This window comes from Misgurnus anguillicaudatus, chromosome 24, assembly GCF_027580225.2.
Source record: "Misgurnus anguillicaudatus chromosome 24, ASM2758022v2, whole genome shotgun sequence".
In the NCBI taxonomy this organism is placed as follows: domain Eukaryota; kingdom Metazoa; phylum Chordata; class Actinopteri; order Cypriniformes; family Cobitidae; genus Misgurnus; species Misgurnus anguillicaudatus.
This window is the reverse complement of record NC_073360.2, coordinates 16997436-17024914: the sequence shown is the minus strand read 5'-3', so window position 1 is coordinate 17024914 and position 27479 is coordinate 16997436. Positions and strand designations below refer to the sequence as shown.

The 27479-nt window shown below is 36.7% G+C and overlaps 3 protein-coding genes across 5 annotated transcripts; 2 read left to right on the top strand and 1 right to left on the bottom strand.

Moving 5' to 3' along the window:
- Positions 1-11: 11 nt before the first annotated feature.
- Positions 12-8710, bottom strand: dixdc1a (DIX domain containing 1a). Of its 3 annotated transcripts, none has more exons than XM_073862725.1 (15): positions 7996-8709; positions 6253-6371; positions 6028-6182; positions 4433-4522; positions 3612-3665; positions 3443-3493; positions 3212-3316; positions 3080-3133; positions 2860-2952; positions 2287-2358; positions 2046-2135; positions 1896-1962; positions 1699-1807; positions 1508-1616; positions 12-650 (listed from the first exon to the last, which is right to left on the bottom strand). In XM_073862725.1, the coding sequence occupies exons 1-15, from the start codon at positions 8016-8018 to the stop codon at positions 567-569; spliced, it is 1275 nt and encodes a 424-aa protein (XP_073718826.1). In that variant the 5' UTR covers positions 8019-8709; the 3' UTR covers positions 12-566. The 3 variants fall into 3 exon arrangements, with proteins under 3 accessions (XP_073718826.1, XP_073718825.1, XP_073718827.1); XM_073862724.1 differs by having other exon boundaries at positions 2046-2207; positions 7996-8708; XM_073862726.1 differs by lacking the exon at positions 2287-2358 and having other exon boundaries at positions 7996-8710.
- Positions 8711-11857: 3147 nt separating this feature from the next.
- On the top strand, positions 11858-13794 carry cryaba (crystallin, alpha B, a). The gene is made up of 3 exons (XM_055195475.2): positions 11858-12424; positions 12530-12652; positions 12884-13794. The coding sequence occupies exons 1-3, from the start codon at positions 12233-12235 to the stop codon at positions 13067-13069; spliced, it is 501 nt and encodes a 166-aa protein (XP_055051450.2). The 5' UTR covers positions 11858-12232; the 3' UTR covers positions 13070-13794.
- A 1051-nt stretch (positions 13795-14845) lies between these two features.
- Positions 14846-25883, top strand: arcn1b (archain 1b). The gene is made up of 10 exons (XM_055196262.2): positions 14846-15038; positions 15746-16009; positions 16104-16283; positions 18613-18815; positions 18905-19069; positions 21660-21825; positions 22154-22301; positions 24897-25005; positions 25077-25281; positions 25410-25883. Exons 1-10 carry the CDS (start codon positions 15036-15038, stop codon positions 25497-25499), a joined length of 1533 nt encoding a protein of 510 aa, XP_055052237.1. The 5' UTR covers positions 14846-15035; the 3' UTR covers positions 25500-25883.
- Positions 25884-27479: the final 1596 nt, after the last annotated feature.

The following is a 27479-nucleotide window of genomic DNA, read 5'->3' as shown; positions in this document are numbered from 1 at the left end:
GACCAGCAGACTTGTACACAGAATGTGTTTAATAAAAGGTGGACGGGTCAGCTGCATGTGTTTACAACACGCCAAACACTATGAACACACATGCAGACTTGATAGGAAAGTACAATCGTTCATTTTTAAAAAGGAATATTTTTAGGTTGATATTTTACAAATCTGTACAAATAAAGTGGTCCCTGCTTTTACTACTTATTATTTTCAAAAGATAATCATTACATTCTCTTAAAAGATCATTTAAACAGGACTGTACATGCACAACATGTGTGACGATATGTTTGTCATAGTTTGGCAACTAATGTGTGTATCATTTGTCATGGCACAAGATGAATATTCTTTTAAACACAAACAATACACTTAGAAATAATTTGTATCAATACTTTGCTGTACACAGTTTTTTTAATAATTTCTTTCATTCTTCAAAATGTATACACATACTCTATTATACAAACACGTGCCTGCTGTAATGATGTAGTGAACTGATACAGTGAGTTTCACAGTTAGGAAAGAGCGAAGGCTTGTTGTAGGGATGAGGTATATGTGAGGCCAAACATACATTTTGTCTATCTGCTCTCTCCATGATCCTCCTCCACCCATGCAACAATCTTCCCTTCCCAGCCTGGTACAACAGCATCATCTAGAAACACCTAGAAGAACAAAGACAAAAGAAACTGAAAATCATTGATTATTACTTATGAATCTCATGAAGCCTGACAAGAAACTTATATAAAACTGTAACAATTGTGACATTATTTTTAGGACAGGGTGTTTTACCCCCTACTGATGTTTCATTTATATGCAGAAACGATTGAATCCTAATGTACCAAAAGTCATACATTCTTTCTAAAATATATAGGCCTACTTCATTTTCTTTATGAAATGTGACCCTGCCTGTGAAAAGTCATATAAAGTCAATGGTCCCTTTCAGTTTTTCTAGATTTACTATTTATAGGTACTGTATGTGTTTAAGTAAAATAATAATTTTGTTTTATTCTGCATTATTCTACAATTATTATTACTTTATGTCACTCCTGAGGTTTGCTTTTGTTGAAATTCAACAGACACTGGACTGAATGGTCAGAATTCATCTAGAAATTAAGAGTTTCGTTGCAAAACGATATAAATCCATTTTTTAACATTTTTTTCAAAAAATGTTTATTATTATGTTATCATTTTATTATTTTTTTTTATTTTTCTAATTAGCTGGATTTTTTAAGTTATTAAGGTTTAAATCAAACAAACCAACTGCAGTTGCATTGAAATTAATTGGAATGCACAACCAAAAAACAAGATTTCTGAACAATTAAAAAAACGGTGGTTATCTCGTTTTGCAATGAAACTCTTCAAATGATGATTATAGTCAAAACTAGACTGGGCTCTTTTTTGCGGCTATATATATATATATATATATATATATATATATATATATATATATATATATATATATATATATATATATATATATATATATATATATATATATATATTCGTTTATTCTTCTCACCTCCTCTTTGACGGTTCCAAACTCTGGATCCAGAGATTTAAAGTGATATCTGAAATTGCCATGTCTGTCCACAGCCTGCTTAAAGTCCTGTAGCGTGACCTCTCCTAACCTAATAAAGAGCAGTTTATATTAAGACGATAACACATATCATATTCTGTAACTGAACTATATCACTTTATTCTTGCAGTCACCTCTTAGGGATGTTGACTAAGAAGGGTGTGAGAGACCGATCGGTGTAGTAGAGTACTTTGGTCGATGCTGCTGCACTGATAACAGGGCTACTTTGGGAATGGGACATCTCTAGAACAGATTACCACATGAACAATAACTCATTAGTATGAGTTTCAAGGTACTGTATATAGCATTAAATGTTGAAGAGGTGACCCACTAGAGCTTGACGGCCATGATTCTCGGTCTGTGTAGTTGGCCTTTCGTCCAGGTGACCTTGTTGAACACTGTGGTGAAATGACAGAGGGTTTTAATGCATAATACTCGCTACAGATGGGATTTACTGTAGTATAGTGATGCTCAGTCTTGCCTTTCTCTCCTGTCTTTTCTTGGACTCTATGGTGTGGAGACGGTCCACTAGACTGGCCACGCCCTGCTCCAATGTGTCCAGAGTGTGATGCTGTGGGTCATGACCACTAAAATTATCCCTTAGACTGCGCAGAGCATCTCTCACTAACTGCAGCTCATCCGCCTGACACATACGTGCAGTAACATTAACCCAATCTGAAGAACAAATGCGGAGCAAATGCTCGAGTAACATTAAAACTTACCATTCTGTGCTGGAAAGATGCTGAAGATGTATCCATTATATGGCTGTAGCCGTTATTCTCACAAGCTGACAACTGTTTAAGCACAAAATATTACAAACCAATAGTGAACATCTGACATTAAATAACACTGTTATTCAAACCTGTTTGACTTTTAACAATAACAAGAACATTTTTTTACAAAATTATATTTACAATACAATTTTTCTAAAAAATTATATTACAGGTAAAAGTCACATGGGTTAAAAGCGACGTGAGAGTACAGTAGGCTATATATTAGTATTGTAATTCTGGGCTAAACTACAAGGAAACTTTTTTACAGTATGCATGTATTGTGTATGTGCATTCTGTGGAAAGCTGAATGCATAAGAAGTCTAAATTGTTGTTTACATAGTAAATGAATCTAAAAAAAGCTAAATCTTGTTGTGCTCTGGCTCCCTCTAGAGGAATTAACAAGAGTATTACACCAACAAACTACAAAAATAAGCCATAAAAACATTATTTTTTAATAAACATGTTTTTTTTAACTGTGGTATATTGTCATAAAGGATTATGCAGTTTAAATTATTCAATTACCCTGTTGTAGCTGTTTTCACTGATCCTGCACAGAGCATCATCCAGCTTTATTTGCTGCTGTTGCAGAAGTCTGTCTTTCTGACTGAGTTCCTTCTATAAGGACAAATGCACGCAATATAGACAATGCAGAAACGTATATATGCCTAATGTAAACATTAAACAGGATTAATCACTAGACAGTGTTTAAGCAAAATAAAATAATTAGGATGAATTTGCTTACTTTGTATTCACTTAGCAATCTGTTTCGATCAGACAACTTCCTTTCTAAGTCCTCCTAGACACAAAATAAAATAACATCTATTAGGCCTTTGACACATAAGGAATGAGTGCAAATTCTGAAATTGACACTCACGTTCTGTCCCTCCAGTTCCTCTCTGGACATGCTGGATCTGAGCAGCTCCTGTTTCAGCTGCAGAACTGTGTCCTCCTGCGCAGACATTCTCTGCTGCATGGCATCCTGGGTAGACAGATGGACAGTCAGACAGTAGCCGTGATTAAACCAAATGGCAAAAATTCTGGTGTACGCTGCACGGTTGCCTACAAAATGCAAATGCAAATGAAATGACATTTAAGAAGGTCTCACCTTAATAGCCTGAAGATTTCGCACCTCCTGCTTGTACCTTAAAAGTTCTCTCTGAAAGAAATACCCAGTTATTTATCTTATCTTATTTATTTCCATATAATGTAAGCTATCAATCCTATACTCCATATATCTACTGCTATTTGTCAGCTATTCTTCTTCACCAAGTTACCTTCAGATCTAAAGACTCTTCCATACTCTGGTCCAGCCGACTGCGAATTAAAATCTAAAAAAGAAAATGTTACTAAAGTAACATAAAAACTGCAGCCTTTGGATGCACTGTCATGACAATGGTTTAAAAATGCATACGAAAAAATAGTATAAACCAATACTTTAAGTCATATCCTAACGCAAACAGCAAATCTAACCCCCAAACCGAAGTGACAATTGATTAAAAATAGGAAAAACAGTTGAGTAACCAATACGTAAAACTGTACAGAAAAGAAAGTCGTGGCAGGGGCACGTAAAATGATGGAAATATGTGACAATGGCACGTTCAAGTTCAAAACGGTGCACAATGTTTTGCTACGGTTTCCGGGTTGGACGACATGTTTCCTGGAAATGGTGTGCACAGATGTGCAACAGGGCTCTCTTGTTTGGTGGGTGTGTCAGAACTGCAGTCCAATCAGCAAAAAACTGGTAAATAAACAAAGCGGTACTAAAGAGACAGCTCGCATGATGGGTTCAAGTGCGAGCTGTTCTCTTTCATTCTGGACGACAAGAGCAGTGACTGTAACATCAAGCATATTTTACAGTATTAAACACACATTTATAACGATTTCATCAGGCTCCAGAAACATTTAAAAAATAACACAAACCATTGCCTCTCAGCTACCGTCGTTGCAACTCTTGCGTCATCACAACAGAGTGTTCAATGCATCACCGTTTCTGTTTAATGAACATTATGAATGTTTTGTCGGGGCTTAACGCAAGCCCAGGTTGGAGTACCGGTATACAGAAGCAAATTTTGTATTATGCAGAATAATGGATTACCAGCTGCTGCTCCGAGTTGACACCACTGTCCCCAAAACTCAAAGTAGATGTTTGTTGGTCCTCAGGTAGCGACCCATGCAGCAACAAGGCCTGAACACAGAGACAGTATGTGACAGTAAGCATTAAGTTTCAAAAGCACAGTGTGAATGAGGCAAGACTCCTCACTGTGAACATATGGTGTTGAACTAACAGTCATCCAAGCAGCTATCATGTGATCAATCCTGGAGGCTGTTTAATGGGTACAGCTCTTCTCTTCAAGCTGCATTGCCTTGTTCATTTCCTACTGTAGTCCTCTATTACTGTTAATATTATTCATCTGTGTCCCATCCGTTCTAACTTTAGAATACATATTCCTCTTATGACGATGGCAGCCGATAAATAAAATCACTGATTATCTGTGAAATGATCTCATTATATGTTTTGCTAAACTTCTGATGATTAGAAAGACTTTGCATTCTATTTTGGTATTTGTTCTGTATGTCTGGAGGTAATACTCTCACAAAAAGGTGCAAAACCTGGGGCAGTACTCTTATAAGAAGTACATTTGTCCCTAAAAAGTGCATATTAGTACCAACATATACTGTACCTCTACTTAACGGTACATATTCGAATATTTTTAACAGCTACCATCAGGGTTCCCAAGTTTTCACAGTAAATCCTGCCCAATTGCTACTCAAACCTAGCCCAAAACTACCCCAATCATGTCTCGATGGGGGTCTCTGGTAAAAAAAAACGCAATTCAGATGGAAATTGGCAGGGTACCATCTGCTAAAATTTGCATTCCCTGGGTGAAATTTCACATTATTGGGGTCACTTCAATTCACAGACATTAAAAACAACCTACAGCAACAGTGTTAAAATAGCCCAATTCTGCAGGAAAATCACTGACTTGGCAACCCTGCGCAGATCATGCAGGGGTCCATTTCTGGAGACCCGCCCCTGCCCGTACCGCAAAGTTCAGCACCAGATCCGACCCGTCACCTGTGATAATATCAAATTTAAATCCGCACCCGCCCAGACCTGTTAATATTATATAGTTTACCGATCCGTGTCCTCAATAAATCACACACGCTAAAAACATTCCAATTAAAGTGTTTAATTTTTTATCTCGCGCTTCTCTCAACATCACAATTGTATCATAAATTGGCTAATGATACAGGCTAAAGTGCGTTTTGTTTTGTGCCATTCAAGTAGCCTACCAACGGCACCTAAATAGGATATGCCCTGGGTACCATCCCAGTGACAGCTTTTGTACTTTTATTCTGAGTAATAAACAGTTTAAACCCTATGGGGCAGTTTCCCGGACAGGGATTAGACTAGTCCTAGACTAAACTAAATGTAAGAGCTGTCCAAACTGAAAACAACTTGCACTGACATATCTTAAAATACATCAGTGCTCTTTGTTTTGCCTTAAAATGCTCACAAGTAAGGTTTTTAGTAAGGCATGTTTGTTAAAACTAGTTATATTTCCTAATTAAACTAAGGCCTAGTCCTGGTTTAAACTAATCCCTGTTCGGGAAACCACCCCTATAAGACCATTCTAAAAAATTAAACATTTTAATATTATATTTTATATAATTTTATAATCAGCTCACCTGAAGCCTCGTGACCATTTTCCTGGTCTCCTGCATTTCCTTCTCCAGCTGTTCCTGCTGGGCACATAGCTGTTCCTCCCATGTGCTGCTCTCCTCCTTCACAGCATGCTCTGGGCCAGGAGTCCACTCGGTGACTGAGGATTTCACTGCATCCTCTGCAATGCAAATAGATACATGAAATACAAAAATCAAGTAGGGAAACATGTGTTTAAGCATAAGTCTTACCCAAAAAGCTTTGTGGTTGCTCTGTGTGGTTTCCCAGCAGTTCTCCTGATGCTTCAGGTTTGGCATAAACTCCGATATACTCCTTCTTGGGTGAGTGTGTCGGACTAGACGAACTGAGACTATAGAGAGGTTAAAAAATATATCAGTTAGGTTACTTTTGAAGTAGAGATTAATTTTTCCACCAATACTGATAGCTGATTATTCAGGCTGATATCTTATTATTATTATATTAACTTTAATTAAATGCTAAATATAAAATTTTCTGAATGTGACCATTAATATTGCACATTAAACTAGTGATACATTTTCTATACTCAAATTCATTGCATTTTTCCTGTTCTCTTTTGATTGACAGGATATATTTGCCATGACCGATACCAATTATTGGCCGATATATCGATGCTTCTTTACTTTAAAGTAATGGTCCTAATTTCAGGTTACAGCCTGGATGACAATAACAAGTATATCATATTTTTTATAGGTAGGGAAATTCCTCAAGCTACTAAAGACACTGGGACAATTTTCTTCGTGGTTTTCAATTTCAGACTACACTAACAAAGCATCAAAGCATTCCTAAGCCACGTGTAATTCATCTGTTTTCAGCAGAAGTGAAATGAGACTTTTTAACACCTTCTTCATCACCCCAGGGCAGGCTGTTCCTTTTTAGGTATATTGAAAGTGAGACCATTCCAGCAAAGAAGAAAATACAGAATAAAATATGTCAAACAGAATAACAGAGAGATACAACAACTGATTAGCACGTCAATCTAGTCTCATTTGCATACATTGAAAATGACATTTTGATAAGGACTATTAAACAGGATTACATCTAGTTAATTAAACTTTTGAAATGGCAACGTGAAGAGATGTTTACACAAGCATGAAATTACAGCAGAATGCTCCTCAGAGAGGGGTCGTATTACTGTATGTGCTGATTTTTAATACACAGAGGTACATGTAGATCAATAGCAAACCACGCCGGATAATATATAAACCATCGCTCTCTTCTTCCACATAATTCATTTACGACGCTGACTTTACTAACCCAATATAGGCAGGTTTGTTATTTACACAGCTATATAGCTGTAACCCATTATGTGTTAATGGACAGTGTAAAAATATTGCAGGTTTGCATTGACTGCAGAGTGAGTCTTAAGTGAATATGCAAATTAATAATACGACCTGAATTTAAAATCATGTCTGCTGTTTTGTAGCATCAAATTCTATACGGTCCAAACACAATATGTAGCATACTTTATCACAGATACCTAATGTATATATGACATGAAAACAAACATTCCCGGAGCTATTTACTGAACTCGTGTGACCTTCTTAATGATCTGTGACAAAGCTCGACACTTATGTGAACCAATACACAAATCTAAAATCATACATCTGTGATATTGCGTGCAGATGGCATTGACCACATTGAAACTCATTTGATTTCTGGTTGCCAGGCAATTTCACAATGGCAAGCAACACCCATACATCAATCTCTTATGAAGACAATTGAAACACAGATACTGAGTGGGAGACTATGATGTCTTACTTTAAATATCTCAGTATACGGCTATAATATTGATGTACAGCAACACACAATGTTAGTAGAAACTAAAAGACAATGGGTGTCACCGTGGCTTTGTCTGTTTCCTAGGAAAATCTGGAATTTGAGGAATGATGAGGACACAGGAAAAGTAAAAGAGGGGTGTGGAGAATCAGGGTATAGGGGAATTTCATTCATACCATTTCATTTGCTTGGCTCCCATGATGCTATTTGCCTTTCTAACCTCCCATGCTGATCCAGCCCAACCCGTGGGGTTTGAGGAAACAGTGTGTCATCAGCATAGCATAGCAGACAGCACAGTCCAAAGGGTGTGCACATCAGTGTCCAGCAGCAAACAAAACCCAGCATCCACGGAGCTGGCGGTGTAGTCTGTTGATGATGGAGAACAGTTCCCTGCCCATGCAGATGTCTCAGTTCATGTAAGCCCAGATTGCTTGTTTGGCAGGTCTTCAGCTTCACCGCCTGCGCCGTAAACCCAGATTAAATGCCCATTCGAGTATTTCCACAGATCTGATGTTCAAAACTGCAGACAGAATGTGTTACTAAGATAAGATGTATGAGATAATCCTGTTTTCAGTTCTGAGCGTTTCAGCCGTCTCCTGTCCCCTTGAATCTTCACGGTCTCTCTCGGTGAGCCTTCTGCAACTTGTATGATTCCTGTTTTTCATTCTCACAGTTTTTCTGAGGGTGTTTTCTATGCGTTTCTCTTCATTTCTCGTCTTCCCCTCCCTTGTTCCTTTTTCAGGAGTCAGACGTGGTTCGGCTCTGCTATGTTTACCCTCCCCTCCTCCATCTTCACCCCTCCCTCTCACACAAACCGGTGGGCTCCTGGGTGGAGGAGGGGAAGGGTGTGGGCAGGCTGAAAAAGTGGGCGTCTTTAGTAAATCATGCTGGTAGGTTGTGTCTCACTTCAAACAACAGCTCCTGTACAGCATAATTCACAAAACATTGTTTGTAAGCAGTGTGGTATGTGAATTACATTTTTATTCTGTCATATTATGTTGAAATGAAACAGTACGCAGCTGTGTGGGTGTAAAGGAGAGGGTTTATAATATAATTTTACATTAACATCTGTTTTCATATCTATAGTCTCTTTACATTTATTTTGTGTATATTATAAATGTGTCTTATGTTTTAAACACAAGATTGGGTTGCCTAAAGCCACTCGTCCCTCTGAAATGGGAAGTTAGTAGTTCTTGTTGATTTGTTTGTTTGTACCTTAGTGTCAATAGTCTTGAATGGCTAAATTCCCGTCCTGTGTAGAGTACACTGTTCATATTGGCAGTGAAATTAGGAAAATATATTACTAAAAGAGATTAGGGAAGCTATTGTTCTTGTAAACATGGTTACAAAAATATGCTACATTTGTAATGTGTGGTAAATACACTTACACAGATATAGACATATACATACTACACAGAGTCATTTTATTTATATGATACTATAATTTTTTTTTATAAAAAATTGTCTTCTACCAGGTAGTCCTGGCCAAAATGGCAGCACACAAAGTTTCACACAAAAAAATTCAAGACAAACAATACAGAAAAGTCCTGTCCAGCACTCAGAACTACAATTCTTAATAGTAAAATATATAAGTAAAACAAGAACATGATTCTTTCAAATAAGACTCTAAAAGGTTTCTAAAAATATGTAAAGATGGGAGCATGTCTAGCATCAAAATACTCTGCATTTCATTCCATAATCTAAGCGCATAAAAAGAAAAAGCAGTTTTGCCAATGATCTAGGCACAGTAAAAAGTAATTTAAAGGACGATCTACACAGTAAAAAAATTACAGTATTACTTGCAGCTGGTTGCCAGTAACTAACTGTAGATTTAAATTAATTTTATTTACAGGCAACATTTTGTTTAAAGTTAAATAAACATTTACAAGTCTTTGTCTTTACAGAGTAAAACTAAAATAACAGCATCAAGCAAAGCTTTCTGGGAAACAAAATCTGAAGCAAAAAACAGAAAAAGGTTGATGATGATTTCTGGTTCCCAGAATGCTTTGCATGAGGCTGTTATTGTATAGTTTTATTCTGTAAAGATATTAATCTTATATTAATATTTAATATTATATTATTTACATCTACAGTAAGTTACTGGCAACCAGCTGCCAGTAACATTGTAATTTCTACTTCTAATTTCTGTAGTTTTATAATTACAAGAACAGTAAGATAAGAGACTATAGATATAAAAAAGGCAGATACCTATTAGAGCTGTGGCAATAAACTGCTATGCATTTTTCATCTCTGGTACAAGGAGGGCCAGCCAACCAAATCATGCAAAGTATACGTTTAGGAGCATTTCTCACAAATCGTATTAAAATTATAATGAAAATAAATTAAAAGCAATTTTATCTAAAAACAATACGTTTTGTCAACTTACATTTTTCACTTAAAGTATTTTTCACTTAAACATACACTGTAAAAAATTAATAATTGGTTTTAAAAAGTCAGTTCAATTGGTAACGCCTAAATAATTTAAGTTTATTCAACTTACATTTGTCAAAAACAAAGTTGAAATATTTTTTTTTTGGGTGTTACTAGTTTTTTTTTAAAAGTTGATCCAACTTTTTACAGTCTATGTTTAAGTTTAACAACAGCAGAAGACCCCACCGGGTACCACTTATCTCCACTACAAATAGGAAAAAAAGGCTGCAATTTGCACGAGCTCCCAAAATTGCAGTTGAAGACTGGACAAATGTTGTCTGGTCTGTTGAGACATTCAGATGGTAGAATCAGAATTTGGCGTGAACAGAATGAGAACATGGATCCATCATGCCTTGTTACCACTGTGCAGGCTTGTGGTGGTGGTGTAATGGTGTGGGGAATATTTTCTTGGCACACTTTAAGCCCCTTAGTGCCAATTGGGCATCGTTTAAATGCCACGGCCTACCTGAGCATTGTTTTTGACCATGTCCATCCCTTTAAGACCATCCTCTGATGGCTACTTCCAGCAGGATAATGCACCATGTCACAAAGCTCGAATCATTTCAAATTGGTTTCTTGAACATGACAATGAGTTCACTGTACTAAAATGCCCCCCACAGTCACCAGATCTCAACCCAATAGAGCATATTTGGGATGTGGTGGAATGGGAGCTTTGTGCCCTGGATGTGTATCCCAAAAAATCTCCAATCAAACGTAAAATGCTATCCTATCAATATGGATCAACATTTCTAAAGAATGCATTCAGCACCTTATTGAATCAATGCCATGTAGAATTAAGGCAGTTCTGAAGGCGAAAGGTGGTCAAACACAGTATTAGTATGGTGTTCCTAATAATCCTTTAAGTGAGTGTATAATGCACATGTGTTCTTAGTGCTTTCAGTAAGGCTCTGCAGATTGGAATTTAAATATACACTCTTTAACATCATGACATCGTGTTTACAGTTATTTGACCTTTGTAGGTTGTTATTCATTGACCAAATATAGTAAAGTTTTGCTTTCATTATGTGTTCATTATATAGTGTTATGTCTGTTGCTTTGAATGAGGTGTTTGTTGTTGTTCTGTTTTGTATTATGTTATGAAATTTGTCTGTATTGGTATCTCCTAAAAGTTAAATAAAACATCTCAAGGGTTGTGTCCTATTTATTTTTTTACTATTTTAAGCAATAAAAGCAAAAATATACCTAGGCTATTTACCATAATTGAAGTAATTGCAATAAACAGCAGTACCGAACAAACCAATTGATTAAACAAATTTCCAAAAAGCTACATGAGAACTTTTTATCTTCTTGGCATCCTGGATGACCTTACTCAAATATTCCTTATGGTTGTCCAACACAGATACAGTCATTCACATTGGAAGCGCTCCTACACCATTTTTAATTATTGGTCTATAAACACACGTTAGATGAAATGTTTTATTCAGCTCAGATTTTAAGACACTGTATTAAGTTTAAGAAAAACAGGTCTTAAGATACCTGCATTTTGCTGTTCTCAATGTTTATGAATGCTTCAATTCGAAAAGCCCCTGGGACTTTTACTTTGCACTGTACTGCATACTGGATAATATTATCTGATATGGGAACAGATTGTATCTGGATGTGCCCTGTTCAGGACATAGGGGCAAAATCCCTCCTGGCACAACTTGTTGGGGATGTGGCCAGTTGACATGGAGGCTCAAAATCCATTCTAATTCAGCCAAATATTTTTCCAGGCTTGTGAGCAGAGAGGCATTAAAAACCATTCACGCCCCGGCATTTGTGACTGTACAATAAATCGTTTTTTGTTTCATTGAGCCAAAAGGGAAGAGAGCAACAAAAACTTTGACCTCATGACCAAAGAAGGATCAATGGGTGGCTGGGTTGGTAGCTGACACAAGGGTTATGGTTGAGCCATAAATACAGGGACACCAGCAGAACGTGCAGCAGATCCTCTGTGAACTTCAACCGCTACATTTCGATACAATGGATGTTACTATCCAGCATCCCTGGTACCGTCGGCCCTGGCTCCCCGGCTTTTATCCTTATAGAATGTATGACCAATTTTTTGGAGAGCACCTACACGACAATGATCTTCTAGCACCCTTGTACGCCATGTTTAACTATCGTCCTTTTTTCTGGCGTTTTCCAAGTTTTTGGGACAGTGGGATGTCAGAGGTGAGTTAAATATAACCACTACCTAAACTCCTGAGATCTATACAATATTTCGTATAGAATGCATTAAGGACTGTGGATTCAGTGTTTGTATATTTTCGTACTCAGGTGAGACTGGATAGAGATCGCTTTGTAATCAACCTGGACATGAAGCATTTCTCTCCAGAGGAGCTGACAGTGAGGGTTAATGGTGACTGTGTTGAGATTCGTGGGAAACATGATGAGCATCAGGTAACAAACTTCATCTGCTTACCTTACTCACTTTTTTAAATGGTTCTTCTGTTATATCCAGTCTATGAATACCCACCCATTTTTTCCCCTATAAAATCATCCTAAATGATGTAAAGAACGTTCTGTGTAAATATAACCACAGACCTGATAAAAAGACAGATCTTATAGGTCTTGTAATGTGTTATGATTAATCTACATCAGGTAAAGTATTTAACTTTCACTCTTTATCAGGATGACCATGGATACGTGGCACGGGAGTTTTACAGAAAGTATAAGATCCCGGCAGATATAGATCAAGGGACCTTTACCTCCTCTCTGTCCTCTGATGGCGTTCTGACCGTCTGTGCCCATCGACACCAGCTGGATATCCCTGAGGGCAACATTCCCATCGGTTGCGGAGAGAAGCCACAAGTGTAAAAGTAACTTCCTCACCACTGAAAAAATCTTCAATATAACAGGCATAAGATGATATGGTTTATTGTAACACAGATTAACACAGATATATACATGTCTGTCCATGTTAAAGTGAACAATACAATATCAAGCAAAAACAGTATGTGCTTTAAGCCTCTAAATGAACTTGGTTTGGTTTGGTTATTTATAACCTACAGTGCACAGTTATATGTAATTATGTGGTTTGACTTGCATGACTAGATGGCTGTCATATTGGCTACATTTAGAAGTTAAAACAGGATTTTGTGCAGGGCTGACCTTTGTATTTGAAGTTATTAATAAATACCCAGTACATTACTGTATATATACAGTAAAACATGGCTTAGTTTATGTTGTGCATATTAATGTAAAGTATGCGATAAAGTACACCACTTTTTTGGATACTGGGGCCAAAACCAATGAATAATAGTCGGTTGTATCTGTTTGGCTTTACTGGACATTAATAAAGAGCTTTATCAAATGTATTATTGAAAATGCCAAGCAAAGCTGTTTAGTAAACTATACATTCTGTGAGACAATAAGACAAATGTGGTCTAGTCACAAGATGCCCCGATATCATTTGGAAAAGCATCTTTTTGCAGGGCTATAAGTTTGGATTGCAGAGGGTGGGGTTTAGTGATTGACTTTCCCAATTTGCTTTATTTTATTGTTAAAATATCTAAAAATATATTGATGTTTTGCTTGTTCAATCAGTTACTTGATATGAACGCTCCTAAAATTGGTTTCCCTAGCAGACTATTTCATTTTATGCATTTGACACTTTTATACAAAGCAACTTACAGTACATTACAAAGTACACCTTTTATATATTAATATGTGTTTATTACGCGCGCACACACTCATGCACACACACACACACACACACACACACACACACACACACACACACACACACACACACACACACACACACACACACACACACACATTCTGATTTCCATGTTTTGTGGGGACATTCCATAGACGTAATGCATTTTATACTGTACAAACTGTATATTCTATTCCCCTTACCTACCCCATTCCCTAACCCCAACCATCACATAAACCCTTCTCCTACTTCACATTTGCAAAAAACATCATTTTGTTTGATTTATAAGCTTGTTTCCTCATGGGGACATAAAAATGTCCCCACAAGGTCACAAAAACACTGGTATTCCTGTCTTTGTGGGGACAATTGGTCCCCACAACGTGATAATTACCAGGTACACACACACACGCACGCACGCACGCACGCGCGCGCGCGCGCGCGCACGCACACACACACACACACACACACACTTTTAAGGCTTATTTGGTAATAACATTTCATAGACACAATGGTCCAGCAAGCTATGATAGTAATGGTAGCCTAATTACAAAACTCAATCTTTATAGCCTATAAGCCGTCCAAATAATGAGATCCTCAAGTTAGTAAATATGACCTTTTTGGGCCCTACATTGCATGTAGCTACATTAAAAAAATTTATCAGCCATTTTCTGTATCTATAACATCTGTGATTTTATAAAATTCGTATGCCATCTTATAAAACGATAAATTCGCAGAGAATATATCAATATGTGTATTCGATATCTTGCTGCGCACAAGGTTCGGGCTATGACATCAAAAAACCGCGAGAGCGACTCGAATTCTGTGATTTCTACTTGCTCTCGCGGTAGTTTGATGTCATTCCTCAATTATTTGTTCAATTCATAGTGCAGTTGCTGACTTTGACCGCTAGACGTCGCCGTCAGCATCAGCGCTCATCGTCAACTGACACACAGCAACTTTTCCGGTTGGACTCAGTGGAGACGTGGCTCTGTTTCCTTATTACGAGTCAAGCTAGCTGTTAAACAGACCATACGTCTTTACTTAGACATCTTCAGTTTAAAACAACTCGACAGTGTCCGGCACTGAGGCCGTAGAGGGATCGTCGTGTGAAAGGGAGCAGAAATGGTACGACGGTTTATTTTGTGTGTTTAGCAAGAGTCTGCTAGCAGCTAGCGCTATAGTTCATCACTCAACTGAGGTTAAACTTCCTAAAGTCTTTCCATATCCATTGTCACTTTGATTAACAGTCTTTTTTATCGTCGTTGTTTTTAATTAATTACAAAACACCGTGGCTAGATTTTAACAAATGACACTGCTATACTGCTAACTTAATGTTAGCAAGCTAATGTAAGTGTCAGTAGGATTAATTACAGTTAACGTTACAGTAATTAATAAAATTAATAATTGTCAGTTCCTGTATAACAAACTGTAATATGCCAACTATTAACCATGGCCCTTTTAGTTTAAATATGAATGGTCTATAAAAATAATAACTTGAAGCTAAGTAGTAACATTTTGTTAGACAACTGTTGACGTGTGCATACTAAGCAAATAACGAAAATAATAAAAATATGCATATGCATTGGAAATCTACTTTATCTACTTTTTACATATACTTACTTATTAATTTAATATTTTCTAATATAAATAAAAATATAAATATAATTGGAAAATATAAATAAAAAATATACAGAAAAAGTCTGTTTCTAGTCTTGGATCCTCAGATTCTTTTATTAATATCCTAATTAGTTTAATCATTATTTTTGCATTACACCAATGAAAATAAGCTTAAATTTGTGATTTCTTTATTCATATAAATCACATCTTTGCAGGTGCTCTTGGCAGCGGCGGTGTGCACTAAGGCTGGTAAAGCCGTAGTGTCACGACAGTTTGTAGAGATGACTCGAACCCGTGTTGAGGGCCTGCTGGCTGCCTTTCCCAAACTCATGAACACTGGGAAACAGCACACTTTTGTGGAAACCGAAAGTGTGCGCTACGTTTACCAGCCCTTAGAAAAACTTTATATGGTTCTCATAACTACTAAAAACAGCAACATTCTGGAGGATTTGGAGACCCTGAGACTTTTTTCCAGAGTGGTAAAGCTTTATTATTTTTTTTGTTTGTAAAGTTTATATTATTTTTTCACTTTTTTGCTGTATCTTGAATAAGTATTGGTCTGTCTGGTTTTAGATCCCTGAATATTGCCGTGTGCTGGAGGAGTCGGAGGTCTCAGAGCACTGTTTTGATCTCATATTTGCATTTGATGAAATCGTAGCCCTGGGCTACAGGGAGAATGTTAATCTGGCACAGATTCGCACTTTTACGGAGATGGACTCGCACGAGGAGCGGGTTTTCCGGGCGGTTAGAGAGGTAAGAGTTTTACAAAACATCCAATACAATATTGCTCTTATAACTGTAGATGTAAAACTGTATTTACTAGAGGTCGACCGATATGCTTTTTCTCTGGCCGATGCCGATTTTTTAGAAATCAGGGCAGCCGATGGCCAATATGTTTGGCCGATTTTCTATATGTACATAATAATCAAAATGTTCTCATCATTATTAGCAGATATTTTAAATGCAAAAATGTCACTATTTAAGTCAAAGTATTTAAAAATATATGACTGGTCTTTCTGAAGAGTTTTACAACCTCCTCTGCAGCATGCATTTATCAGACACAGATATTACACTCAGACACTCTGCTGTCATCATCTTTGATCAGTTTTTTACCATGGCTTTAATTGCTTTGTAGGATAAAATCCTTATTTGGTAGACCTGATAAATTATTTATTCATCATAAAGTTAACGTAGTAAATGTCTATGGTTTTTAGTTGAGAATTGTTATTTAGGGCAAATCTTTCTAAACACATTTACATTCTCATTTCTGAGACGCTATAAGTGACTGATTGTGCTGACAGTGACGTCTTGTGAGTTTAGTGTTGGGACAGATCTGTTGTTTCAACCGTTCATTCAAACGAATCCGTTCAAAGGAGTCAGTTTGCGAATCGGACGCGCTGTGTTGTAATCCAGGCTGAGCAGCGCAAAACTGTAAACAAAGTGTTACTGTAACAACACGAAAAACATTTCCTTTGTGGATATGATTTGGTCTTCCGACCTTTCGCCATCGAGTCAGTTTTGCTTTGAGTAATAAAAGCAGGGAGACAGAAAGTGTGCGCGTGCGGCTCTTCTCTCTGTCACGCAAACAAAACTCATCATCACTCATTAATCACATGAAATGAGCCTAATCTTTGCACGGACAGTGCACCGCGAGACATAAGCCCGTCGCGCTGTTGTATTGGCTGCTTAATTCGCACAATCCCGCCATCATTTAGTAAAGCTGTTTGTGAACAAGGCATGGCTGCACACACACGAGACGGGAGCGATCTGCTTGCAGCAAGAGGCAGCGTCACGGGTTCTACAACAGCGCTTAGGTGCCCGCAAATGCGCCTGCCTATTAATCGGCCTAATTTTGCAGCAAAATCGGCCAAAGCCGTTTTTTTTAAATATGCCAAAAATCGGCCAATTAATCGGCCGGCCGATAAATCAGTCGACCTCTAGTATTTATTTAGTTCTGTACATGGTAATGACATATCATGAGCCTCAAGCATGATTGATACACCTTGTGTATGCAAAAGACCATCGAAAACAAGCCAATCTCAACATAGTCTCAACCTCAGATGTCACGCCCACAGAATGTTGGCTAAACGTCTGATGTTTATCGTACACTTTCCTGGAAACCCGAAGTTGTCTTATGATTTGTTGAAATAAACCGGATTTCCAGGAGGCGCGGGTGTCGCAATGTTTCGGTCCCTGGAAATCAAAGCTCTGACGTTCCATTGAGGAAGAGAATTCGTGGATAATAATGACCAGTTATCATGATCAGCTAAACATTGGATTTCCAAAAATATGCAAAGTTTGCGGCATAGACCCTCTAAAAGACGTCTAAAAGAGTTTTGCTTGAGGCAGTTAGTGGAGTCAAAAGGTTTGGTTTTCCTGAATTGCTTGTAGGTGTTAAAAAGTGGAGAGATATGCTTTAAACAGATGTTTAACAGGAGCGTCTCATTGGTGTGACTGTTAATGAAGTGCACGACGTTGTTCTATGGTGAGTAATGTTGTTTATTTAGATGTGTGGAGTCTGAAACATGACGCTAGATGAAACAAACTGTGATTGGCTGTTTGACATGTCGGTCAAACAGCCTTGTGGGCGGGCTTTGTCCAGAAAAAGCAACGAAAAACACCAGACCTTCAGTTACACTTTGCAGGTCCATACTGAAAAAAACACAATCTTATCACTCAGAAATGTCCATTTAACAATCTCCAAACAATTAATTTTTCATCAAAATCTGTATCTTCATCTGATACAGGCTCAAACATAAGATCTGTTTACACACACAGAGCTACTCAGATGAGCTGCTCTGAGAAACAGCCAATCAGAGCAGAGCTCAACATTATTATTCATGACCCTTTCAAATAAGTTTTTAATAGACCATTTCATTCTGTGGACAAATCATAGGGTTGTAGTTGGACATGTAAAACCATCTCTGGATCATTTTTTGCATTTAACAAAGTCACATACCTTCTATGTAGGTATCAGAGAACAATGTAACATATCGTATCAATGCATTCTTTGGCACCTTTAAAGTTTAAATCGAAGAAACTTTGGTTCTTACGGATTTCTTTCTTTCATCTACTTCTAAAGACTAAAGAAGGAGAAGCTCGGGCTGAGATGAAACGGAGGGCCAAAGAGCTGCAGCGAGCAAGACAAGATGCTGAACGAATGGGGAAAAAATCTCCGGGCTTTGGAGGTTTTGGAAATTCAAGCATGAGCAGTGTCACGTCTTCTTCCATCATCACAGACATGATAGAACCGGAAAAACCAAAAGTGGCTCCTGCTCCAGTCAGGTAGGAGCTTAAACTTAAACCATGTAAGCCACAGCAGAACATCTGAGCTTACATGAGCTGAAGTTAAATCAGTTATGTTTTTTCTGTAGGCCGAGTGGTTCGAATAAAGCACTGAAGCTGGGTGTCAAAGGAAAAGAAGTGGATTACTTTGTAGACAAACTGAAATCAGAAGGAGAAAATATTCTTACATCCAGTGCAGGAAGGAAAGCATCAGATGCATCTAAAGTCCTTCAGCCTCCAGTGAACACAGAGAGGTATCGCTTATTGTTTTTAAATCATCTGTCATGTGATGTCTTGCTCCCTGTTACATTACTTGGTGTACTTGCATTTCTCAAATCATGCTAAAATATTCAGTTTAGGGGAACTTAAGATATTTATTGTCCCTGCTGGAAAGCTGTCAGCTTGTAATATCATAGGTGTGACATTTTTGATATTTTCACACATGTCCTGCTTTTCTTTTTCTCAATAATTTATAATTTATATAAATATTTTAAATCATGAAGGTTATGAACAATATGAGGGTAAGTAAATGATAACAGATTGTCATTTGTGGGTAAACTATCACCCACTATTTAACAGGAATATCATAACGTTGTTTGTACAGACCTGCTAAACTTTGGAGAATACAGTATTTAACATTAATAATGTTATTAATGACCATGTTTTGCAAATTTTGTTAAACATGATTTTATTCACATTTATAATTATTTTTAAAGCAGATCATCGCAGGATGTAAAAAAGTGAGTGCATGTGCAGCATGTGTTAAATTATGGCCATGTTTACATTAGAGCATTTGCGTTTTAAAACGGCATTTTAAAATGAAAACGATCCTCGTTTATACTGGCATTTTAAAAAGAATCTTCATCCACACTATTACAACACCATAAACCCATGAAACATGACCAATCACGTAACTGGGCATGCGCATAAAAGTGTAAAATAACTTATTACTCTAATAATAGCTTACCTTTGCACGTTTACGCAGCCTAGGGGTGTACGATATTGACAAAAATTCATACATGGGTCCTTTGCTGGCAACTATAACAGACACTATTTTTGAACCTATAAAAATGTGTTTGGGAAAGTCTTATACTGTTCTATTTCCCCCCTACAACATATTAATATGATTAATAGGTTAATTTTGATTAAAAGGTCTTTATTATTTAAAAAGAAAGCATTCAAGTGAACAGTACTAAACAGTAGCGAACTTGAAGCAAAAATAAATTTTAGCAAATGCAAACTTCAATCAAACAAAGTAAGAACTGAAGTATTGCTTTAGACTACCAGAAATGCTTATTGCATTAATTTTTAAAAGTGTGCGAGGTCCGTGCACGTCCTCCGCTAGCAACGCACAAATAGCTAAAAGCCAAGCGCCTAAACGAGCATTATAATAATGACGTTGAGTTTATTGTTTTTATTAATTTATATTCACAAAACTTATCAACAAAACATCGATTTAAATTAAGAGACAAATTAACTGAAACGAAATTCATTTTAAAGTAGCAAACAAAACTTACATTAAACTGGAAAATAATGTCTGACCCATTACAATTCTCCCTTCATATTGGCCTTTGCAACGCCTATATGGCATTTAAAATTACAGTCTATCTTTCGTAAGCTAACTAAATTTAAACAAAACATAAACACTTATACTGTTCTAGCTCCCCCTACAACATATTAATATGATTAATAGGTTAATTTTAATTTTATAACTAAACAGAAAGGTCTTTATGATTTAAAAAGAAAGCATTCAAGTGAACAGTAAACAGTAGCGAACTTGAAGCAAAAATAATTGTACGCAAATGCAAACTTCAATCAAACATAGTAAGAAGTGAAGTATTGCTTTAGCCTACCAGAAATGCTTATTGCATTAATTTTTAAAAGTGTGCGAGGTCCGTGCACGTCCTCCGCTAGCAACACACAAATAGCTAAAAGCCAAGCGCCTAAACAAGCATTATATTAATGACGTTGAGTTTATTGTTTTTATTAATTTATATTCACAAAACTTATCAACAAAACATCGATTAAAATTAAGAGACAAATTAACTGAAACGAAATTCATTTTAAAGAAGCAAACAAAACTTACATTAAACTGGAAAATAATGTCTGACCCATTACAATTCTCCCTTCATATTGGCCTTTGCAACGCCTATATGGCGCTTAAATTACAGTCTATCTTTCGTAAGTTAACTAAATTTAAACAAAACATAAACACATTAAACCCAACAATACTCAAACATTAATATAAAACAGACATCTAAAAGGATACATGTTAAAACAATCCGATATAGTGTTTATAATAGCTGGTTGGTAGATGTTTACTATTTTTGGCAAAACCTCCGTTGCAAACCAATATTTACATGAATAAAATAATTTTTACTTTGAAAATGATGTGCTGTCACGTTAACATCAGCTGTTCGTTTACATAAGACTCCGTCTACGTTCATTTACACTCAGAGCAACGTCTGAGTTCTCAAACTAAAACAGGGTCTTCAGCGTTTGCGAACGAATCCGTTTATGAGGGTCGAAAACGGTGATGTAGTGTAGATGAAAGGCGTAAACGTAGCAAAAGTAACGCGTTTTAAAGCATAAACGCATTAATGTAAACATAGCCTATATGTTAAAAACCTGTGTTCTGTCCATTCGGCTGATGGTACTCAAAAAAAAAAAAAAAAGGTTAGCATGGTCCATGTTTAGTTTTACTCTTTTTGAGCAATGGTTACATTTTTTAAATTTAAAATATATCTACATTTATTTCCTAAGGAAATAGAAATATGAAATATGTTTTACTTTAGCCCATGTCTAAAAATAATGATGATTTGTCTGTGTTCATTGGGATATAAGTGTACATCTCAGGGTGGAGGAAAAGATATCACTCACTTGTGGCCGGGATGGTGGACTGCAGACCATGGAAGTTCTGGGAATTATGACTCTGAAAGTCACAGATGAGAAAAACGGACGCATTTCTATACTGATCAACAACAATGATAAAAAGGGAGCCCAGCTACAGGTGTGTAAGAAATGCCCATGTATTTAAAATGAGTTTGTTTTATCCAATAGCTGCTTGGATCTGTAGTCTTTAGTTATAAGTAGCTATAAGATGTATTCTGTGCCCCACAGAGTGTAAATATTTTCATAAATAATGCCACTTTACATTTGCATTATTTATGCATTTTGCAGACACTTTTATCCAAAGCAACTTACAGTGCATTCAGGTTATGCATTTTATCAGTATGTGTGTTCCTGGGATTGAACCTATATGACTTTTCCTGTTGCTAATGCAATGTGCTACCAGTTGAGCTACAGTATCTAATATTGATTCATTTTTTGTCATGCAGACTCACCCACATGTTGATAAGAAGCTGTTCACTACAGAGTCTTTGATTGGGCTTAAAAACCAGGATAAGTCCTTTCCTCTCAACACCGATTTGGGAGTTATCAAGTGGAGGTTACAAACCACAGAGGAGTCTCTGATCCCTTTAACAAGTACGTTTTATTTAGCTTATATTCAACATATCTGTGGATTTTAACATGAGACCACAAAACTTTATCGTTGTAAGGGTACATTTTTTTTAAAGAGAGATTTATACATTATCCGAAAGCTAAATGCATAAGCTTTCCATTGATGTATGGTTTTTTAGAATAGGACAATTTGGCAGAGATTCAGCGATATGGAATTCTGGAATTAGGGTGCAAAAAAGTTTTGTAAGGTTTGTTTTACAGGGTTTCCGCGGGGTTGTAAAAGGTAGTAAAAGGTAGTAAATTAAATTATGCCAAATTAAGGCCAGTAAAAAGTAGTAAAAAGTAGTAAGCGTCATCTGACGAGGTAGTAAATTTTCGATTGGCTTTTGTAATGTTATGATGCCTGGAAATTAGTTCAAATCACCCGCATATCTGGGCAAATAATCAAAGATCTTTCGTCTCTGGGATGTGATCAAAGCCTGGAGTGGAGCCGAATCACGTTCCTCTATCCGCTGTAAGCGTTCTGTAATCACTACGGACCGGATCCACTCCGGGTTTTCTGACTGTATCACGTTAAGCTGAGGTAAAAGTTTATTTTAGCTAGCATGGTCAAACTTATAATGCAGAAAGGCTCCGATGTTTTGAAGATCGATAAAGGTGTAAAAGACGATTGACTTGGCTTAGCGAAATGATGAAGATTGGCAAGCCTTTCAGTTCGTGGGCTAAGAAAACCAAACAGGTAATTGCGTGTCTTTACACAGTATGACTAACGTAAAGGGTCCTGTGTTTTGGGGGTAAATGATTTCTCACGTTACTGATCATCCGCGGCACGCTTTTTAATGCTATGCTGATATAGCAAGTGGCTGGTACAACGGGTTTGTTTAACTCGTGGGTAAACTTCATGTGGATCCTCAAGAACCAAGAGGCAGATGACATCCAAATCCTGTGAGAGCGATTGAGGAATCATAAGAGGAGACTGCTTCCGAAATGCTCTCGCGGGACTTTGATGTCATCCACCTTTCGGTTCTTGCAGTTGCATTTGCGTGTGGTCACAAAACGTAACATTTGTACATAAGCATAGCAGTTTAAAAACAAGTGATTTTAAGCCATTCAAACACAATCAACAGTGCGTCCGCTGTTTCTGTGTCGCAGGAGGGCTCACGCTAGCCGCGCATTCGTTTCTCATTGAGCTTGTGTTGTAACGTACGTATTTTTGCCGCTTTATTGGCCGTAAATAACACATATGCCTCAAAAATCCCGTCTTTGCAAACATCCTCATATAAACACGACCATTTAGGTCTTAGGAGAAAGTAAACAGCAGAAACATTGCGCATAAACTAGCACATCAGCGCTGCCTCTATTGTAACATAATATTTTGTTGATAAATGTAACTTACAGTCATTCAATTAACAACTGTCACTATGGTTACAGACATCCTGTGTGAATTCTACACGAGTTTGACTCGAGTTACTCGTTCAGGGTTTATATTCATACATAACCTTACTGTATTAGAGCTGTGACTGTAAGCTGTTGTGTGAACAGAACAGACCCTGGATTATTTGTTTATGTGTACTGAATAATATGATATGAAAAAGTTGCATTTGCTCACATTAGTAAATGCATTATATAACATAAACAAACAATGAAAAATATAGAGTATATAATCATTAATTAATTCTTGTTTATGTCATTACAGTAATTGACGGTGGTTCATGGTGCATTCATTAATGTTAACAGTTTCAACTTTGATTAAAAAATTATTAGTAAATGCTAAAATAAATACATTTACAATTAATAAATAATTAATAAAAGATTCAGTAAAGGTGGTGATAGTCATGTTTTCTTTTTATACAGTATAGTGAGTTATTTAGCTGTTTCGCCTTAATCTGAAATGCCCTGCAAACTACAGCTACCTATATGCCACATGAGACTTCAATATGGAATTTATGGCAAAAAAATCTCTCCTTAAAATGCTATTGGTCTCTCCTACATAAAGTGTTAGGTAAAGGAATATGACTTGGCCTGAAAAATATTTAAGTCAGAAGAATTTTTTTCACTTTAATACTTTTTTGTATGTTATATATGTCAAAATCTGTGTAAATAATAGAAAGGTCGCTGATTAACACTTGCAATTCAGTGTCGTGATGGTTTTAAAAAATATTCTGAAGGTAGTAAAAAAGGTAGTAAAAAGTAGTAAATTTAACTTAAGGATTCCTGTATAAACCCTGGTTTTAGCGCTCTCTACTGGTTGACCACTGTAGTAACATTTTGTGCTGAATAGGGAAACTGTAAGATTTTTTACATTAAAAAAAAATTCAACAGGAATTCCCTAAAGAGTGGGTAGCAATGAGAAGTTTGTAGGTGAGTTTCTGGCTAATTGTGTTCGCTATTTTGCTGCATGCACTCACAAAAATAAAGTTTTGATAGATTTATAAAATAGGAAATTTACAAAATATGGAACACGATATTTACATAATATACTAATGATATTTGGCATAAAAGAAGAATAGATTATTTTGACCCATACAATGTATTTTTGTACCCGTGCGACTTATGACTTGATTTTGTGGTACAGGTTCACATGTGGTTAACAGAAAATAATGTCTGTTGCTTCCACAGTTAACTGCTGGCCTTCAGAAAACGGAAGTGCCTGTGATGTCAATATCGAGTATGAACTGCAGGACGAGGCCCTTGAACTCAACGATGTCGTCGTTGCTATTCCAGTGCCGTATGTGCAAATCATTCACACAAATAGTTGAGTTTACCTTAAACTGATTAATTGATATTGTGATTATGCAGGTCAGGAGTGGGTGCTCCTGTGGTCGGTGATCTGGATGGTCAGTATAACCATGACAGCCGGAAAAACATGCTGGAGTGGTCTCTTCCCGTTATTGATGAGAAGAACAAGACTGGAAGCCTGGAGTTCAGTATAGCAGGCAGACCCAGTGACTTCTTCCCAATCAATGTTTCATTTGTCTCCAAGCGAAACTTTTGTGACATTCAGGTAAGTTATTCCAGTCGTTTTGTGATATACTGTTGTCTACATGAAAATTTCTATGACGATGACAAACACGCTGCAGTAAATAGTCATTGTGGGATAGTTTTTAATCCATATTTCTTCTGTGTCTGCAGGTGGCCAAGGTTACACACGTAGAAGGAGGCCATCCAGTCAAGTTCTCAACTGAGACATCGTTTGTTGTGGACAAATATGAGATCCTGTAAATGTTTACAGAAGGAAGAAACTTGTTTAAACCAGCCAGCGTAATGATTCAGAGACCAAGCTGTACATTAACAGAACTCTCAAAACATCTTCTGAAATGTGATGCAGTGTTTCTTTATTAATGTTTGACTGAGAAAGGTAAATAATCTGTTTATATCAACTGGATATTCAGCTGTTCAATACTATGTGAACCTATCGGCAAAGACGAAGGAGATTAAAACACAGCCTTGCACCCGTAGACATCAAGGTAAGATCGGATTTGCATACCACAGCAGGTGTACAATGAGACGGAGGGTGTTTAAAGCCGCCTCCACCGATCAGAATAAGAGCTCAATACTTGTACACATCTTGTTGCATGATTAAACTTTATATTTATAGTTTTGTGACCCAGTTGACATGTTTATTTTCAGACTTTATGGTGGCTCACTGGTCATTTGGTTTTGGATACAAACTTTTTGCAGCACCAAATGAATGTGTAGGTGACTATTAAATCAGCCGTGTTTGTGCAATGCTTTACACAGAAACTGACATGGCATTAAACCTGCAGTGCAAATTCATAACTGAATCTTTTACGTTGCCATTTCTGCTGTTTAGCTAATTATTATTGTTATTATTGTTATTATTAATATATCATTCTATATATCAACAAGCAGAAGCAGCGCTATTTGCCTTGTAGTGTTTTGCCTTTTGTTATTTATGTATTCATTCGTTTGAAAATATAAACAAAGATCGTTTCTCTGTTTTTGTAAGTAATGTTACAAATAATGTTTAAACATTTTATTGCTGTATATTTTCTTTTCCTCACTTGCATTATTTGGATAAATAGACAAATATATTCTCTTTGGCTTCCTGGATGTTATTAGGAACAAATTTATTTTTATGTTGTATTTTCATAAAGTAAAAACATTTATATGTGCACACTCACATTATATTAAATATGATGGAATGCTAAAGGGAAGCGAACAACATTACATTTTGCTGAAAAAAAACTTAGAGACCTTTAATTAATAAAATAAATGTACATAAAAACAGTTATTTCATCAGCTGTGCTGCCCATGAATTGCAATAGGTGTGTGTAGATTTGGCCAGCTGTTTATTAGTGCTTACAGCCAAGGCAAAAAATACTGCTGTGATATTGCTTATACATGGGTTAGGGGTTTGTTTAAATACTTAAAAAGGCTGGGGGTTTTTTTGTAGGTAGTCTGGGTTTCCATCCAAACGTGATGCGAATCTTTTCAAAATTCGCAAAAAAAGAAATGCGAAGTAGGTGCGTTTCCATCAAGTTGTTTGAGCGAATGACAGTGGTATTGGTAACCTAGTAACCAACCGTAAACAAAACAATGTACGCGTGGAAATGGAGACAGAACTGCATGTAGTCACAATGGGGCAATTTATTAACGTTTTTGCCGTGCAGCTTGTAATTGCTGAACTGAATGCTATGCATAGATGAAGGAATGCAGACTTTTTATGAAGGCACTAGCAGCAAGGACATTGCGACGATGTCAAACCCCATATATGGTAAAGACAACTCCAGCGGAAACAGCTGGACGGTCAGTCCCGTATGTTTAATGGACGCAACGTAAGAATTAATTTGGCAAATATATTTGCATCTCCCATTTTTCGCATTTTTTTTTTTGCATAAATCAAAAACCACCTCAAGCGAGCCTAAAAACTTTTTTACGAATGAAGGGCTTTTTAATCGAAATTTGGTGTTTCTGTCAGTCGTTTTCGATGCGATACTTCAAAATCCGCATTAAATCATGGCAATGGAAACATCATTTTATATTTAAAGAATTTAAATGGTTTAAATAGTCAGTAATAAATTCACCATAAAATAACATTTTGCAATGTTTGTAGCCACCGTTTTTTGACTACTAGTATTTTTCTTTCCTACTATGGAAGTCAATGGTGCTTCTGCTTCCTGGTTGATCTTCCTGTGTGTTCAGCAAAACAAAGAAATTAATTCAGGTATTAAATGTGTT

Coding starts and splice junctions, on each gene's coding strand:
- cryaba (XM_055195475.2), top strand. CDS start 12,233: ATGGATGTTACTATCCAGCATCCCTGGTACCGTCGGCCCTGGCTCCCC. Junction 12,425..12,529: donor GGGACAGTGGGATGTCAGAG/GTGAGTTAAATA, acceptor TTTCGTACTCAG/GTGAGACTGGATAGAGATCG. Junction 12,653..12,883: donor GGAAACATGATGAGCATCAG/GTAACAAACTTC, acceptor ACTCTTTATCAG/GATGACCATGGATACGTGGC.
- arcn1b (XM_055196262.2), top strand. Junction 21,826..22,153: donor AAAAGGGAGCCCAGCTACAG/GTGTGTAAGAAA, acceptor TTTGTCATGCAG/ACTCACCCACATGTTGATAA. Junction 22,302..24,896: donor GTCTCTGATCCCTTTAACAA/GTACGTTTTATT, acceptor TTGCTTCCACAG/TTAACTGCTGGCCTTCAGAA.
- dixdc1a (XM_073862724.1), bottom strand. CDS start 8,018: ATGGGAGCCAAGCAAATGAAATG. Junction 4,523..6,027: donor AAATGGTCACGAGGCTTCAG/GTGAGCTGATTA, acceptor CTCTGTGTTCAG/GCCTTGTTGCTGCATGGGTC. Junction 2,359..2,859: donor GTGAAAACAGCTACAACAGG/GTAATTGAATAA, acceptor GTGCTTAAACAG/TTGTCAGCTTGTGAGAATAA.